Genomic DNA, 17,865 nt, shown 5'->3' on the forward strand with positions numbered 1-17,865 from the left:
GTGGTTGAGGTACAGGATGTGTACTTAATTGAAGGTAGCACATATGAGAAGACATTATTTTAAAGAGCAGTTTTGCTAGTTAATACAGCTGTGCCTGTTTTGGTAATCCGAATTATAGAAAATCTTCTTTTTAATAATAAAGAAAGATGCCAAGATGGTCCTCAAGTACCAAATTAGTTTCCTATATAAAAAAATGCAAGGGTCGGGCTCATGCCTGTAATCCCAGCACTTTGAGAAGCTGAGGCGGGCAGATCACCTGAGGTTGGGAGTTCAAGACCAGCCTGGGCAACATGATGAAACCCCTTCTCTACTAAAAATACAAAAAAATTAGCTGGACATGATGGTGCACACCGGTAATCCCAGCTACTCGGGAGGCTGAGGCAGGAGAATCACTTGAACCTGGGAGGCAGAGGGTGCAGTGAGCTGAGATTGTGCCACTGCACTCCAGCCTGGGTGACAGAGTGACACTCTATCTAAAAAAAAAAAAAAAAAAATAAGCTTATGGTTAATCTGGTTGCTACAGCGAAGTAGTGCAGAGTACACTTAAAATTGCTACCTGCTGCTCAGTGTATCCCAACAATTTTTAGACCCTTTCCTCCTCTATGTTAGAATAAATTAAGCTCTTTTTCAGGGGTGACAAGTTTCAGAATCAACAATTGAGAGCAAATTGTTTTGCAGTAACAAAATTGAGCTTGATGTGACACAAAGGAATTCATTTATTTATTTTTTTGAGAGAGAGGTGTTATCTTGGCTCACTACAACCTTTGCCTCCTAGCTTCAAGCAGTTCTGGTTCCTTAGCCTCCTGAGCAGCTGGCATTGCAGATGTGTACCACCATGCCCAGCTAATTTTTGTATTTTTAGTAAAGATAGGATTTCCTCATGTTGCCCAGGTTGGTATTGAACTCCTGGCCTCAAATGATTCACTGCCTCGGCCTCCTAAAGTGTTGGGATTACAGGCGTGAGCCACTGCACCCCGCCAGGAATTCTTTTTTTTTTTTTGAGATGGAGTCTCGATCTGTTGCCCAGGCTTGAGTGCTGGAGTGCAGTGGCACAATCTTGGCTCACTGCAACCTCCACCTCCCAGGTTCAGTCCCCATAGTAGCTGGGATTACAGGCATGCACCACCATGCCTGGCGGTATTTTTGTAAAAATTCAAAATTTTTGTATTTTTAGTAGAGGTGGGGTTTTGCCATGTTGGCCAGGCTATTCTCGAACTCCTGACCTCAGGTGATCTGCCCTCCTCAGCCTCTCAGAGTGCTGGGATTACAGGTGTGAGCCACTGTGCCTAGCCAGGAATTCATTTTCTGTAAAACAGTATACCTTTATATAAACCTAAATATGATAAAATGTACATTAACCACAGTTAAAATCCAAAGTCTCTAAAGATCAGGAATTTTTTTTTTTTTTTTTTTGAGATGGAGTCTCCCTCTATTGCCCAGGCTTGAGTGCAGTGTTACACTCTCAGCCCACTGCAGTCTCCACCTCCTGGGTTCAAGTGATTCTCCTGCCTCAGCCTCCTGAGTAGCTGGGACTACAGGGGTGCACCACCACACCCGGCTAGTTTTTGTATTTTTAGTAGAGACTGAGTTTCACCATATTGGCCAGGCTGGTTTTGAACTCCTGGCCTCATGATCCGCCCTCCTTGGTCACCCAAAGTGCTGGGATTACAGGCATGAACCACTGTGCCTGGCAAAATAAGGAAACTTAAGGTACAAGTAGCAATTCTAATGAAATTACAAGTGTGTTAAACTAAATAATGTCTCCAAATCACGATGTATAACCCACAAATGTATGCTGCAGAGTACAGTGGCACAGACATATCTGTCTGCAACCTTGACCTCCTAGGCTCAAGCAATCCTCCCACCTCAGCCTCGCAAGTAGCTGGGACCACAGGTGCATACGATTGTACCCAGCCTGGATATTAGGGATGAACCTTAAATTTTTACTTCTGTCTAACAGTCACTTAACAGTTATAGAATGCCTACTATGTACAAGAGATATGTACAATATTGTGGGAGACAGAAGATAGAATTAGTAGCCTCTTGATAGTTCATGTGGAAGAGCACAACTCCCCCAAAAGTCATTTAGTAAGCTATTAAAATCTGAAGAAAACAAAACTGCATTGCGTTGTTACTATGGTCATGGCTAAAACTTAGCTGAATTTTAGAAGCTGAAAGATGTATAATGAACAATGTTCTTATTAGAATGGACGTGGTGGCTCATGGCTGTAATCCCATCATTTGGGAAAGCTGAGGTGGGAGGATCCTTGGGTCCAGGAGTTTGAGACCAGTCTAGGCAACATAGTGAGATCGTATCTCTACAAAAAAATTAAAAAATTAGACAGGCATAGTGGTATATGTCTGTCATCCTGGTTACTTGGGAGGCTGAGGTGGAAGTATCACTTAAGCCTAGGAATTTGAGACTGTAGTGAGCTATGTTTGTGCCACTGTACTCCGCAGCATGATTGTGCTAGCCTGGAAGACAGAGTTAGACATGTTTCTAAAAAATAATAATAGTGTTTAAAAAATAATAATAATGTTAAAAAAATAATAGTGTTCCTGCTAAACAACACACGCATTATTTGGATGATAAGGGTAAAAGAATGCTGTGTGGCAAGGTAAAGTCAAGTTACAATACTTCAGAAGGTCATCGTGATAAATTACTGTATTTTCTAAACAAACGAGAACTGCTTGACTGCTTTGAGATGGATTGGTTAGTGTGAGGTAGATCACTCACCCTCGTAGCAGAGACTTGCAGACTTACTCCTTGTAAATTTAAGACTTCATGATGTGGTCCTTAGGGGAAATTTCCAAATAATTGAAATTATGAATGCTAAATTTGAGAATGCCAAGGCACCACTTAGATGATGTAGTTCTAGCCTATAAGATATTTACAGTGCAGTAAAATTTATTTGTAAGCAAGTCATCAAATAGGTTTAATAGATCTTATTTTGACTTTTGTTGATTTTAATTGTCACATTAAATGCCATATTGAGTCTGTTTCTTATCTCTTGCTCTGTGTAATTTTATAGTGGCTTTTCTTCCCCCCAGGATTGAGTCTCACTCTGCCGCCTAGGCTAGATTTCCGCCTCCCAGGTTTAAGCGATTCTCCTGCCTTAACCTCCTGAGTAGCTGGGATTATAGGTGCACGCCATTATGCCCAGCTAATTTTTATACTTTTAGTAGAGACGAGGTTTTGCCATGTTGACCAGGGTGGTCTCAAACTCCTGACCTCAAGTGATCCTCCTGCCTTGGCCTCCCAGAGTGCTGAGATTACAGGCGTGAGCCACTGTGTCTGGCCTATATTGGCTTTTAAAATACATTATTTAAAGAGTGACTCTTATAAAGCGCTATTTGTACTGTGAACCTGTATGGGGATTTGAGCCTGTACATGTGTGTGTCTAGGCTTATATATCAAGGAAAAAGCTTTTTGGTGGGAAGTTACTTTAGTGAAGGAGAGAATCAAGGTGACAGACTTGGTTCAAAAGAAAAGGGCTGTCTACTGGACAGAAGAGATTTTGAATATAGCATGGTGTATATCCTTCCTGTATTGATTCATAAAGCCTCTTGTGTGGGTCCTAGTTAAGGGCCTGGAATAAGAATGAAAATTCCAAAACTATCCCCCAAACGTCTAAAAGTTGCTTTTGAAACAGTGCTGATTTATACCTTACCATCCATCTGTTTATCTGACAACTATTTGGATTCTTACTCTATGCAGTGTCTTTATAGGATGCCTGAGATACAGCTGTGGAAAAGGTAGGGTCCCACCTAGAGAGGAGAGTAGTTTTACCGTCTTTTGTTCCTCCTCCTTGTTGAGTTGATATTTTGGTTACAGGAGAACAGTGTGTAGGCATAAAGTGGCTGATTGCTAGGGTAAGAGACTTAGGGAACTGAAAGATGGGCCACAGTGTCCCTCCTGGGCCTGAGCTATATCACTGGCAGGTTTGAAAACAAAATGAAAATTAGATTTTACTTTTAAAAGCATGTAAGTAACAAATGCTATAGGTCTTTAGGAATGTCCTTCATTGACAGTGAATAAATAAATATTTGAGAGACATCAGCAGTTTGGCTGGAAATTGTTTTTGAGATAGAACTTGTACCTACCAAAGCTTCTGGCTTGATACATTTTGGTAATTTAATATATATTTATGTCATAGTTAAGTGAAAGCAATTTATACTTAAGCCTTATTAATGCAGAAAAAAAGATTATTACTAAAATAACCTTTTTAGTTAAGAAATAGGTGTTTTTAAAATTGAAAATAAACTTTAAAAACACGCCGGGCGCGGTGGCTCACGCCTGTAATCCCAGCACTTTGGAAGGCCGAGGCGGGTGGATCACGAGGTCAAGAGATCGAGACCATCCTGGTCAACATGGTGAAACCCCGTCTCTACTAAAAATACAAAAAATTAGCTGGGCATGGTGGCGCGTGCCTGTAATCCCAGCTACTCAGGAGGCTGAGGCAGGAGAATTGCCTGAACCCAGGAGGCGGAGGTTGCGGTGAGCCGAGATCGCGCCATTGCACTCTAGCCTGGGTAACAAGAGTGAAACTCCGTCTCAAAAAAAAAAAAAAAAAAAAAAAATATGGAAAAGACAAAATGTTAACTGCCATATAACTATTACCTAGGTCTAATAGTCAACGTGTAGCTCTTTTTGGTTTCTAATTTTTTTTGAGCTATTTTAAAGGAATTTAAATAATTCTTTTTTTTTTTTTTTACTAAATTCATTTATCTGTAAAAAGAGATTTATTTTTAAAATATTTAACTTTTATCATCCTAAGGAAGTAAAAAGTGATTTAATATTTTTACCCAGTTTTCTAGATTGTTCTCACATACATTTTTACAAGTGGCTTGGGCCAGAAAAATGAATAAGGTGCATTTGACATGTCTTTTAAAAACTTTTAATTTTGAATTGTATTGATTTCCTCCCTGCCCCCCTTTAAAAATGCCATTGACTTGTTAAAAAAACTAAATCAGTTGTCTTGTAGGATGTCCCACCTTCTGCATTTACTGATTATATACCTTGTTGATTAGGTTCAGGCTAAGCTCATGGGTAATATTTTTTGCCCCAGGATTAGAGATGAATTATTTAATACATGAAATTTGATTTAAAACTTTTTTGGTGCTAACATTTCTTAAGGGAAAATTATGAAGACAACAATTCTGAGGCTAAAAAAGTTTAAGAATATTTGAAATGCTAAAATGCTTGTGTGTAATGCTTAGCTTTTGGTACTTCAAGGAATCAAGTCTTTGGGCTTCTCAGTTACAGTCACTAGGCAGTCAGTAGGTGGCACTGTTTCTTCTGGTTTAGAAATAGAAAATTTTAAGTATTTGAGGGTTTTCATGAACTAGTACCTAACATGTTTCATTAAATAGTTTATTTGCATATTGTCTTACTGAATATTCCTTTTCCCCTCCACAGTTTTTTACAATCAAATATAGAAAAAACTTTTGGTTCTCCTACCTGCTTGATTACTTACTTTTTTCTAGCTGAGCCTTCTGTAAGCATGTATCAGTTGGTATTTTCTGGAGCAGATAGGAGGTTAGACAGTGCTTGTGAATATATTAGTTGTCAGTGGTTTCTTTTTTACTCCTATTGTTTCTTCTTTCTTTGTCTGTCTCTCTGCTTTTACTGAACGGTAAAGGGCTGAAAAGTGTTAAAAACTTTTCAAACATCCTTGTAAAGGATGATACAACAGTCTTTAGTCAGGTGGGACGACTACAGTGGGGTTTTGCAGTAGAGGAGAGAAATTGTGCTCAACTCTGAATACAAAGAAAAGTGAGAATCTATTGCCAAGAAGCAGGGATGGAAAGCGTAGGAGGTTGGGTGGGGTGTGGGGGTTGGGAGGATGGAAATTACTAAAAAGAAACCTCAGGGATGAGAGGGGATTTCTGGCCAAACTGACCTAATAGGATTCTTGCTGAAAGCAACCTGATCAGGTATTGATGGTATCAGATGTCAAGGATGGGGGATTCTGACTAAACCAACATAGCAAGATTTCTTGCCAAAATTGGGTGATGCAAAGAACAGACATTTTGGAAGTTCAAAACTAGAAGCCTAGTTAGGATAAAGATTCAGAAAAGCCTAACTAAAGTTTGGTCCAGGAAAGGCTCTTTGTCGAATGATAGTCCTATTGCTTCTTCATTCCAGCTATTTGTGTAGATGCCTTTGGTAGGCTAGCTAGAGTGTCTTGAATTTGAACTTTAAGAGATGTCTAATATCCTTAACTATTAAGTTTTAAAACAAAATTTCCATATTGTTTCTTTTTTGTTTTTTTTCTCAAATGTTACATGCCTTCATTTAGTAGTACCTGCTGTGTGCCTTGCATGTTACATGCTTTTCATATCTGTAGTCTTTAAAGTACAGGTTAAGTACTTCTTATCTGCAATGCTTGGGAACAGAAGTGTTTCAGATTTTGTAATATTTACGTTATACTTAGGTTGAACATCTCAAATGTGAAAATGTGAAAATTGAAACACTGCGGTGAGCTTTCCCTTGAGCATTGCGCTGGCACTGAAAGTTTTGGATTTTGAAGCAAATACTTTAGATTTTCAAATGTGGATATTTTAGCCTGTAGTTCTCTCATATTAAGTATACTTTCTAGGGCCAGAAAGAGGGAAGAATTAATTAGTAGATCAAGATCTAACTTTGCCATTAATATCTATAAATCTCATTTATTTTATTGCTGTAAGAAGTAGGGGTGAAAATTTAACATTGAAAATTGCTTAAGGTGAAATGGAGTAGAATCTTTGATTACCTGAATTACTGAACTTTCTCACACATGTTTTTAGAGTCAAATGATAAATAGAAAATGAGATGATTTTATGAAACAGAATAGAATTATATTTCAATGACTTTGATTCCACCATGATTAAGTGTTCCCTTTTATTTACTCTTGTGACAGTAAGAACCTTTGATATAGTATCAGAGATGTTCTTTGGTATTTTTTATTCTTTGTTTTGTGGATGAGTGGGGAGGATTTTATGTTTAATATATATACTGTGATTTGCACTGTTTGTATGCAGGTGGTAGAATTCTGCAAAGAGATATTCTTCTGGTAACAGAAGTAATGCCTGAAAAAATTAAAACAGTTTTGGCTAGGCACGGTGGCTCACGCCTGTAATCCCAGCACTTTGGGAGGCCGAGGTGGGCAGATCACAAGGTCAGGAATTCCAGACCAGCCTGACCAACATGATGAAACCCTGTCTCTACTAAAAATACAAAAACTGTCTGGGCGTGGTAATGTGCATCTGTAATCCCAGCTACTCAAGGCTGAGGCAGGAGAATTGCTTGAACCCAGGAGGTGGAGGTTGCAGTGAGCTGAGATCATGCCATTGCACTCCAGCCTGGCTGACAGAGTGAGACTCTGTCTCATAAATAGTTTTGCCCCTTTGCTACCATTATTACAAAATACTATTTTTATTTTTTACAGACAGGGTATCGTTCTGTCTCCCAAACTACAGTTCAATGATGCAATCATAACTCACTGCAACCTCAGATTCCTGGGCTCAAGCAATCCTCCTGTCTCAGCCTCCTGAGTAGCTGGGATTACAGGCGTGAGCCACTGTGCGTGGCCGATATAAAATACTTTCAAAATAAATCTGACATGATTTCAAAATGCCATGCTGGTTATGTAGGGTGGCAAATTCTCCCTTAATGTTTTCCTTCTTGGGCCTGTACCATGTTTTATTTGGCTGACTCTTTTTTTTCTTTTTCAAGCTTAATCTTACTTTTAATTGAGAAACTAGGGAATAGTAACTATCACCATCTTTTTTTTTTTTTCATCGAGTCTGGTATGTGAATCTGGCATGTAGTGGAGGGTGTTGAGAATTAGATAAAAGGTCTGGCTCTTCTGACTAGTGAATCGGACTAGTTCTAATTTACACATATATATTACTTATATGTATATGAATATATGTATATATGTAAGAAAAACATTCAATTTCTTTTTTGAGACAGTGTCTCACTCTTGTCCCAGCTGGAGTGCTGTAGTATGATCATACATAACTCACTGCAGTCTCAAACTCCTGGGTTCAGATGATCCTCCCACCTCAGCCTTGCAAGTAGCCGAGATTACAGGCATGTGCCACTATGTCCAGCTAATTTGTTAAGAAACATTTTGTAGAAACAGGGTCTCACTTTGTTACCTAGGTGGGTCCTCAACTCCTGACCTCAAGTGATCCTTTTGCCTCAGCCTCCCAAAGTGCTGGGATTACAGTTGCGGTACACTATGCCCTGGGTGTACTTTATATTTTGTATCAAAAGGTTTAAACGGGGCCAGGCATAGTGGCTCATGCCTGTTACCCAATACTTTGGGAGGCTGAGGCAGGAGGATCACTTGAGCCTAGGAGTTTGAGACCATAGACTGGGCAACATAGTGAGACCACGTTTCTACAAAATAAAAATAAATTATTAATTAACCTGGTATAGTGGTGCACCCTGTAGTCCCAGCTACTTGGGAGGCTGAGGTGAGAGGATTGCTTGAGCCTAGGAGGTTAAGGCTGCAGTGAGCTGTGACCGCACCTCTGTACTCTAGCCTGGGCAACTGAGTAAGACCTTGTTTCAAAAAAAAAAGTTTAAACAGAACTTAATTATACAAAAAAGTGCTTATCTCTTTTATTAAATTACAGTGCAGCTAATTGTTAGTTACTGTATTAATAGACATTAGAGCATAGAAGATAATGCAGGTTTTGAGCACTTTCCTTGGATTCAAATCCTGTCTCTTCCTCTTATTAATTGTGTTCTTTACTCTTGAGCAAGTTACTTAACCTTTTTATGCCTCACTTAATTTTCTTACTGTAAAAGGAGATTAAATAATATCTCCTTTTAGATTGTGATGATTAAATAAGTTCACATAGGTAAAGTGCTGAGAGTAATGCCTAGTGCATGGCAGCATTTAATAAATGTCTTATTATTCTGTAAATATTTTATTTACCATTTACGTTATCATTATCTACTTAAATACTTGTATTCTGATACACTGATCTATTGAACATACCTTTTATTTGTTTTACTTTGAGATGGAGTCTCGCTCTGTTACCCAGGCTGGAGTACAGTGGTACAATCTCAGCTCACTGCAACCTCTGCCTCCCGGGTTCAAGCAATTCTCTTGCCTCAGCTTCTCAAGTAGCTGGGATTATATGCATGTACCACCAAACCTGGCTAATTTTTGTATTTTTAATAGAAGCAGGGTTTCAGTACGTTACCCAGGTTGGTCTCGAATGCCTGACCTCAGTTGATCCATCTGCCTTGGCCTCCCAAAGTATTGGGAATAACACCATGCCTGGCCGTTTTTTTTTTTTTTTTTTTTTTTTTTGAGATAGGGATAGGATGTCACTTTGTCACTGGGCTGGAGTACAGTGGGCGATCTTGGCTCACTGCAGCCTCACTTCCTGGGCTCACGGCATCCTGGCATCCTCCCACTGCAGTTTTCCAAGTAGCTGGAACTACAGGTACACCCCACCACTCCTGGCTAATTTTTTTGTAATTTTTAATTTTTTTTTATTTTTTGTAATTTTTTTGTATTTTTCGCCATGTTGCCCAGGCTGGTCTCCTGACCCCAAGTGATCACCTGCCTCATCCTCCCAAAGTGCTGAGATAACAGGCATGAGTCATCGTGCCTAGTCTCAGCATGTCTTTTAAATGAGTTCAAGTGATTTCAGATAATACCGACACAAAAAAATTCGCTATAAAGATGCACCCTTTAAACAATTTTAATATAATCTATACATAGAAGTTAATGTTGACAGGTAGTTCTAAGGAGATGCAAAGAAAAGCTATAAAATTATTCAAAATGTCATTTTGTTGTAAGCAAGATATTGATTTAAAGTAAAATAGTTTTTTGATCTTATTTGAAATTTGGATATGGCAACCTTTGATTTTTTGTTCTATTTGTTACAAAAAGGCATAGTACAAAATGGATCTACAAATTATAGCCAAGGCTATAGATTTCAGTTTTGGGGGGTTGATATATTTGCTACAGTAAGAAATTTTACTTTAGTTTACAATTTAACTTCAGGTGTTTTGTAGAATTCTTACTTATTCTGCCTCTAAATCCTTCTGTTTCTATTCTTTCACTTTCTTCTGGCTGACAAAATATTTTAATGATATATGTGTTGGAAAAGTTTAGGATGTTGTATATTACATAGTAAGTACAATAAGATTTAGGATGATGTTTTTTCAATTCTGGATGTATATTTCAGTCTTATTTTCTGAAAGGACTTACTAAGAAAAATACAAATTCATTTTATAGTTTACTGAAGTTATAAGTAAAGCGTGCAAGTTTGTTGTAATAAAGCTTTTTTCCCACGTTTTAAGGATTATTTCCCTCTATTAGAGTGAATGTTTGCTTCTCTGCTATAATATTACTTCATGGGAAAATGTCAATTTCAGACTCTTTTTTATGGTACAGCAGCTTGTTTTGTAACACTATTAATTGAGAGAATAATCACTAAAGTATTTTGGCTAGAATGAAACAACAGTTGGATTTTACTCTTTGAAATATTGCATATATACTTGAGAATATGCTAAAGTAACTTAGTAAGTAGTCATTGTACCTGTTGCAAAGTATACACACAAGACGAGGGAGGGCCAAGGCCTATCCCTGACTGATTTAGTTTGTAAAAATACAGTGAACCACTTTTAGATTCAGGCAGTTCATTATTTAATTTAGACAGAGAAAGGAAGCTAGCTAAAGGTGCCAGCTTCCTGTGGGCCTTGACTCATACACCAGAAAGAATGACACAGAAACAATAGGAGATGGATGACTCCAGTGTGACTTGTGGGATGCCTAATTGCTGAGAAGTCAATTCAAGACAGTATAGCTCAGTAGTTTTATATTCTGCAGTCTGTTTTAAGGGGAGAAGGACAGAAAGCCTTACACCTCTTCACAACTTGAGAGGTGATAAGAAACTGTCTCATAACAGTCTAATGGAAGAGATAAGGAGGTAAATAGGAGATGGTCTTATAAGTTTCTTACAAGCCTTCTGTCTTCTTGTGTTCTGGGAGGATCACAGGGTGTTTTGCCAAGACAGAGATTAACTGAGGTTCAGGCCTTTGCTAGGCTTGTGTATTCCATGTGGATACATGTGAAGTTGTCCTGGAGGTTATGATGAAGCTGTTTTAATGGGACAGGCCACTAAACATACTGAATTAAACTAACAGAAATGGAATTGATTTTTGCATAAAAACATTATTTTAACAGAATTGCATCTCTGGTTTCTGATGCCTCTTTTATAAATAGCATTTAATTAGTCAACATGATATGCTTGTATCTTGAGTTAAAAAAAAGTATTCCGAAGTATGCTAATGATAACTAGTCATATATACTTTTATCTAATTTTAATTTAAAGTAAGTAGCCATGTAGACTCAGCTGGATTGCTCTGAGACCTCCTGGAAAAAATTGAAGATATCATTGGAAGATGTTCTGCCTCAAACTGGGAGGCAGAAGCTAACTACTTTCTTAATGTGAGGGTCAGATTTTTAAATACCAGTACACTTTAGTAAAGCAACTGAGAAACCATGTGGTTTGTATGTTCCTGGCTTTAAATGTGCAAAAGACATATGAGAAGAACTGGCAGAACACAGAAGCTTGTCTTCTTTGTATATCTTTGTATATTGATTTATCTGACATACTCAGTGACAGTCCATAAATCATTGTTTTAAACTGAGTTTGCAACCTATTAGTGGGGATAAAAATAATAAAAATAGAATATATAAGGCTACAATGCAGGCATTTGATGAGGTGTTAATATTGTTTTAAGAAAGTAGCATTTTAGGGGTGTGTCTGTGTGTGTTTAACAGCCACTGTAAGCTGTATGTGTTACTCTGCACTGTGGCTAAAAAGGCATGAAACAAGCCAGGCGCAGTGGCTCATGCCTGTAATCTCATTACTTTGAGAGGCCGAGGAAGGCGGATCATAAGGTCAGGAGATCGAGACCATCCTGGCCAATATGGTGAAACCCTGTCTCTACTAAAAATACAAAAATTAGCTGGGTATGGTGACGGGCACCTGTAATTCCAGCTACTCGAGAGGCTGAGGCAGGAGAATCGCTTGAACCATGGAGGCAAAGGTTGCAGTGAACTGAGATAGTGCCATTGCACTCCAGCCTGGTGACAGAGCGAGATGCTGTCAAAAAAAAAAAAAAGTATGAAACATTGCCACAAATATTCTTTGACTATTTCAGATCTCTCAGAAAATGTGTGCTTAATTGCAAAACTAAGATATATTACTTCATAGTTCTAATTTATTAATGAAATCTATAATACAGTATGAATAAATTTGTTGGTTTTTTTGCAGTTAGCTTCTGGAATTTATAATTTTGCCTGCTCTCTGTGGAATCACCATACAGACACATTCCTGCAACAAGTTTCTTCTGGCAATGAAGCTGCAATTCTAAGTTCACTAGAACGAACTCTGCTATCATTGAAAGGTACTATTAAGCTTGATATGTTCATTTTTGAAATGAGATACCTCAGAACAGTCATCAAATAGTTCTTTTAGATGGGTTTTCTGTTCCCAATTTCACTGGGGAAGTAAGAGGTTAATTTTTCCCTGAAAGATAAGGGTTTATTTGTAGTTTTGTGATAGTAGCTCTTCCTCTACCCCTTCTAATTTATGAAAGCACATATAGTAAGTTGAAGTGGATAGTTTTATGTTATATTCACATTACTGTGGCCTCATGGCTCTGAATGTATTTTTTTCAAATGCTTCTAGTTTTTGTTTCTACTTTATTTTTCTCATTCTGGACACTACACTTATCATTGTCATGCTAACTTTCCTAAAATTTTTTCTCCAGGCTGGAATGAGCACTGTCTTTCACCTCTCCTTTCCCTGGAAAGGCAAGGGTCCGTCTTTCATGTTAGTACCTCAGGCTCACTTGATTTTCAGAAGGCACTTGATGGGATGCCATCTTGGCCTGCGCCTTGGTATATGTTGCTTGTAGGCATTCCCTTAGCATAACTCTTCATCACACTTTCCTTGGGCTGTTTATCTTGATGAATGTATCTTGAGGTTCCTTTCCTTCTAAAACATACCTGTTTGTCTTATTCTCTTACTCTTCTAGTCCCTCTTCTTTCTGTTCTTGTTGGTAAGGCTCTTTTAGTTTTTTTTTTTTTTTTGGACAGGGTCCAGGTTGAAGTGCAGTGGCACAATGATAGCTCACTGCAGCCTTGAACTCCTGGGCTCAAGTGATCCTCCCACTGTAGCTTCCTGAGTAACTGAGACTACAGGTACATGCCACTTCACCGCACTGATTTTTACATTTTTCTGATCTTGAACTCCTAGCTTCAAGCGATCCTCCTGCCTTGACCTCCCAAAGTGGTGGGATTACAGGGATGAGCACTGTCCCTGGCCTAGGTTGTTTTTCTTTGTTTAATTCCAGGTAGCATCAGTTTCTCTCTTACTCTAACTCACCTTGCATTCTTTTTAGTTTTACTTATTTATAAGCTCTTTTATTATAGTCAGTCTGGTACCTTGGAATTTCATCATACGGTCTTGGCATTTTCTTATTACATCACTTACTTAACCAGACAATGATGCAGAAATCCTAAGCTGTCAGCACATTTTGTGAAACTGTGAAGAAATGTGTGAATGATTTTAAAGGACCATTGATAAACAGAATCCATTGTAGAGATGTAGCAGGAGCAGCTGCAGGAATAAGGAATGGAGAAGGAAGAAGTTTATTCTGCCGGGAGCCTGAGTGATAATTTGTCCAAAGCTCAATTCATCTAACAAAGAAAGGTTCTGCCTTTATATAGGCTTATACTTTAGATATAACACGGGAAAGAATCTTAGTTTATAGCTTTAGAAATAACATATGAAAAGGGTCTCGGTTTACAGCTTCAGGAATCACATATGAAAGGGTTCCTGTTTACAGTTTTAGTACTCACATATGAAAAGGTTTCTGTTGACAGTTTCAGGAATCACATATGAAAGGGTTCTGGTTTACAGTTTTAGGACTCACATGTAAAAAGGTTTCTGGTTTGATCTTGTTTTAAGTAAAATTAGTGCCTTCTGGAGAGTCTCCAAGACCAAGCCTGCCACCTACAGGAAGGTGAAACAGGAGGTGCCAGTCGGTCAGCCTTTTCTTCTATTGAAATGCAGTGTGATAGTCAAAGGGGAAGTTGATCTGAGATGCCTGGGTCTCCCTCAGTGAGTGGAGATGTTTTTGTCAACATCCTTGAGGAAGAAATTACAGGCCTTGGAGAGAAATGTTTATGTAGAATTAGAGAAACCGATGTAAGGCTGTGTATAGAAAGCTGTGTGTATAGTAGTATATTTAATGATTAGGAAATTTTCAAGATTTCTTTTGATTATAAAGTTTTTTTACCTTTTTGATTTCAAAGCCTAACTCCTGTCAGACAAAAGATGTAGCTTAAAGGTCTTAGATTCACATTAACTTTTTACAGGCATCCTGCTCTGGAAAATTTTGTTCTCTATACATTTCTGTCCTGAAATGAAGAAATACTTCAGGCTAGAATTTTTTCTCACTTGTAATAGCTATCTGAATTTACACTTAGTTGTATTTAGTATCTTTTAGACATGGATGCATTCGTTATTTCATTTGACAGATCTATAGGTGCTTGGTATTGGGGAGACAGAGTTAATGATCACACACATATATTTAAAGTGACATCTGTGACAGAGGTCTTAGGATATTAGGATAACTGATAATGTGATCAGAAAAAATTTCCCCAAGAAAGTGGTCTTTGAGCTGTAATCTTAAAGGGTAAATGGAAGTTAACTAGGTGATGAAGGGAAGGAAAGGATCCTCTCAGGTATTATGGCTCAAGGTCTTGTGGTGGGAAAGCATATCCAGAATAAGGGATTCAATTTGAATTCTGTTTTCTCCTTATGTAAACGAGGAAAAGTTACTGCATCATTATAATGCAGCGACTTCTGAGTTGCATGTAATTGATGGTTTCACAGTGAAGGTCTTGTAAACAGCTACATTCTAAACCTAATGTTAAAACATTGCTTTACATTTACAAACTGAGGGTCTAGTAGACAGCTACATTCTAGACCTAAATTTAATCCATTGCCTTTCGACCTCATAAACACTATTTAAACTATAATTCTTTAGAACTATAGATAGCAATGCTTATTTAATGAACGTTTAATTTTGCCTCTTATGCTGTCATCATCCTTATTGTTGCTAAATAATTGCTATATTTTACATATACCATGGAATCCATCAATAACCTGTGAAGTAGGATTTGTTAACCACATTTTATAGATGAAGAAACTGACATCTAGAAGTGTTGCCCAAAGTAATAATATAGCTGTAGACAATGGAGCAAGGATTTAAATCTAGCTCTGCTTTCAAATCTGTTGTCCTGCTTATCTCTCTGTCTACACTAGTTTGTCAGTGTTACTCATGAAATGTCACAGTTGAGCAGTGTAGTTTATTCCAAATTTGGAAATAGAGTTTAATTTTTATATCCTTTTTAGGAGATAACTGTATTTCCATTAATAAAGCCTAAAACTGAATGAATTTTTTTGTTACCGTTGAGTCATAGCTTAAAGTTCTTGAAATAGAGATAACTTTCTCAATTACAGTTATTGCAGGTAAGAAGTACTAACAATTATATAAATTACACTAAATTTTGGAATCCAGTTTTAGAAATGTGAGAGTAGTTACAATAAGTCAGAAGAACACTGCTTTTGTGAGTTAGAAGAACTAGACTTTAGTTCCATCTTTCCCACTAATTTCCCAACCAAATGACCAGGAGTTAACTTCCTAACCCAGATTAACCTCCTAGCTTGATTAGGTTTTGTGATTCCGAATCTTTATTGTGATTGTGATTTTAGTTGGATGAAATAAGATCCAAGTAAAGTTTGCTTTTGCTTTTTCAGTGCTGCGTAAATTAACTGTTAATGGATTTGTGGAACCTCATAAAAATATGGAGGTGATGGTAAGTGATCAAAGTAACTGTGACTTTGGGAAAGATATTTTCCTGAATGTTTAAAAGAGTGTTCTTTTTATTTGGCATTCAATTAGAAGAACTTTTATTAAGTGACCATCTAGTTTTTTACCATTCTGACTTTTAGACCTCTGGTTTGTTTTCACTACATCAACGTGGCTGTTGTGTGAAGGAGAGGAAATAGGCCCAGGATATTTCTCAAGATGCCATGGTACATTGAGAGTTAATTTGAATTTAAAATAAACTCCTGTGAATTTGAATGCTATTATAACATTACTAGGTACATTGTAGGTATTATTTATATAGTTAATATTTTTCTTTGTTTTTGTGTATTTAAAATAAATTTGCTTTTTTTTGGTCTAATCATAACATTAATAGATGCCCTTTGCAATCAATTAAAAAATAAATATATGAGAGGAAAACCTTGTCAATAAATTGATCATAAGTTGTGATATATATTCATTGTAGATAGCCATCTGCTTTTTTTAATGCAAACATATAGTTACTTTTTTTTTCTGAGACAGAGTTTTGCTCTGTCACCCAGGCTGGCTCGATCTTGGCTTACTGCACCTCTGCCTTCTGGGTTCATGCAGTTCTCCTGCCTCAGGCTTCCAAGTACCTGGGATTACAGGCACGTGCCACCAGGCCCAGCTGATTTTTGTATTTTTAGTTTCACCATTTTGGCCTGCTGGTCTCGAACTCCTGGCCTCAAGTGATCCGCCTCTTTGGCCTCCCAAAGTGCTGGGATTTCAAGTGTGACTGTGCTCAGCCTCATTGCATTTGCTTTATATAAATGAAATGGCATTTTAGTATACTTAGATCTGTGTTAGTTTTCACATTAAATTTAGCTTAGGTAAAACATTGCTGTTTTGTAAGTTGCTTTGGGGGTTGCTCAGGAGTTGAGGAAAAAACAAATCTAGTTGGATCTTTGGGTCTCTCCTATTAGATCTGACCAGAACCATTAAAAAAATAGTATTTTTTGTATATTGATGAGGTTTGATTGAAATAATTATTCTATTGTTAGAAGAGTGTAAAACCCATTAATATATATCATAATAATGTGATGGTTATTTCATCTTTTGAAAATTTACATGCTTTTTTTTAAGTTAAGAATTTCAGAAAAAGAAACTAAAAAATCATTTATAATCTTACCCTTCAGAGATAATGCTAAAGTTTGTAAATATTCTTGAAGACATTTTATTCATATTATTTTGGATAGACCTTCTCACTCAATTTGATATTAATGGGATATTTACTTCTTGTTTCCTTACCAGCATTTTAAAAAACAAACTCAGCATATTATAGATATTTTCCCTTGTCAGTTATATTGTTACATGTCACTTTAAAAATGATTGTATAGTATATTCGTATGATTAATGTCAATAGACTAATTTTTTAAAAATATATTAATATAGGATTCTTATACTTACCTAGTCATCTGTTGATGGGCATATAGGTTCTCAGTTTTTCATTTTTGATAAAAGATATGGAGTGAACATTTGGGTCACTTATGTGGTTTTCTAATCTCTTTAGGATAAATTCCTAGAATTGAAAATGTTAGGTTAAGCTTATGCACGTTCACAGTATTGATACATATTACCAAATTACTGAAATGTATATCAAGTATCAGTTTAAGTCCAGATACATTTTAATTGCCATACTGTCAAAAAAGGTTTTCGAGAAACCAACTTGACAACTCTCTTTCAATTCCCTAACTAGAATGTGTGAATTCCATGAAGGGAGGTACTTTGTTTTACTTACTGTGACTCGGAGCTTGGAACAGTCACAGTAAATAAATAGTAAATTCTCAATAGTTATTTGTTTAATGAATACATCTTTATTTTAGAAGCAATATATCAAAAGCCTTAGGAATTATGTGCAATATTACCCATATTATATTAACTAGAATATCATTTTTATCTTTTTTTTTTTGAGATGGAGT

The 17,865-nt window shown here is 37.1% G+C and overlaps 1 protein-coding gene across 1 annotated transcript in view; it reads left to right on the forward strand.

The window, feature by feature from the left end:
• IPO11 (importin 11) overlaps nucleotides 1–17,865 on the forward strand; it is a 227,782-nt gene that overhangs the window by 49,825 nt on the left and 160,092 nt on the right. Inside the window, exons 6-7 of the mRNA XM_012462294.2 lie at nucleotides 12,298–12,430; nucleotides 15,856–15,914. Of these exons, the coding sequence (XP_012317717.2) occupies nucleotides 12,298–12,430; nucleotides 15,856–15,914 (192 nt within the window). The remainder of the gene's footprint in view (nucleotides 1–12,297; nucleotides 12,431–15,855; nucleotides 15,915–17,865) is intronic.

The sequence above is a fragment of the Aotus nancymaae genome, unplaced genomic scaffold (genome assembly GCF_030222135.1).
Source record: "Aotus nancymaae isolate 86718 unplaced genomic scaffold, 86718_ANA_hifiasm-v0.15.2.pri h1tg000014l, whole genome shotgun sequence".
Taxonomy (NCBI): domain Eukaryota; kingdom Metazoa; phylum Chordata; class Mammalia; order Primates; family Aotidae; genus Aotus; species Aotus nancymaae.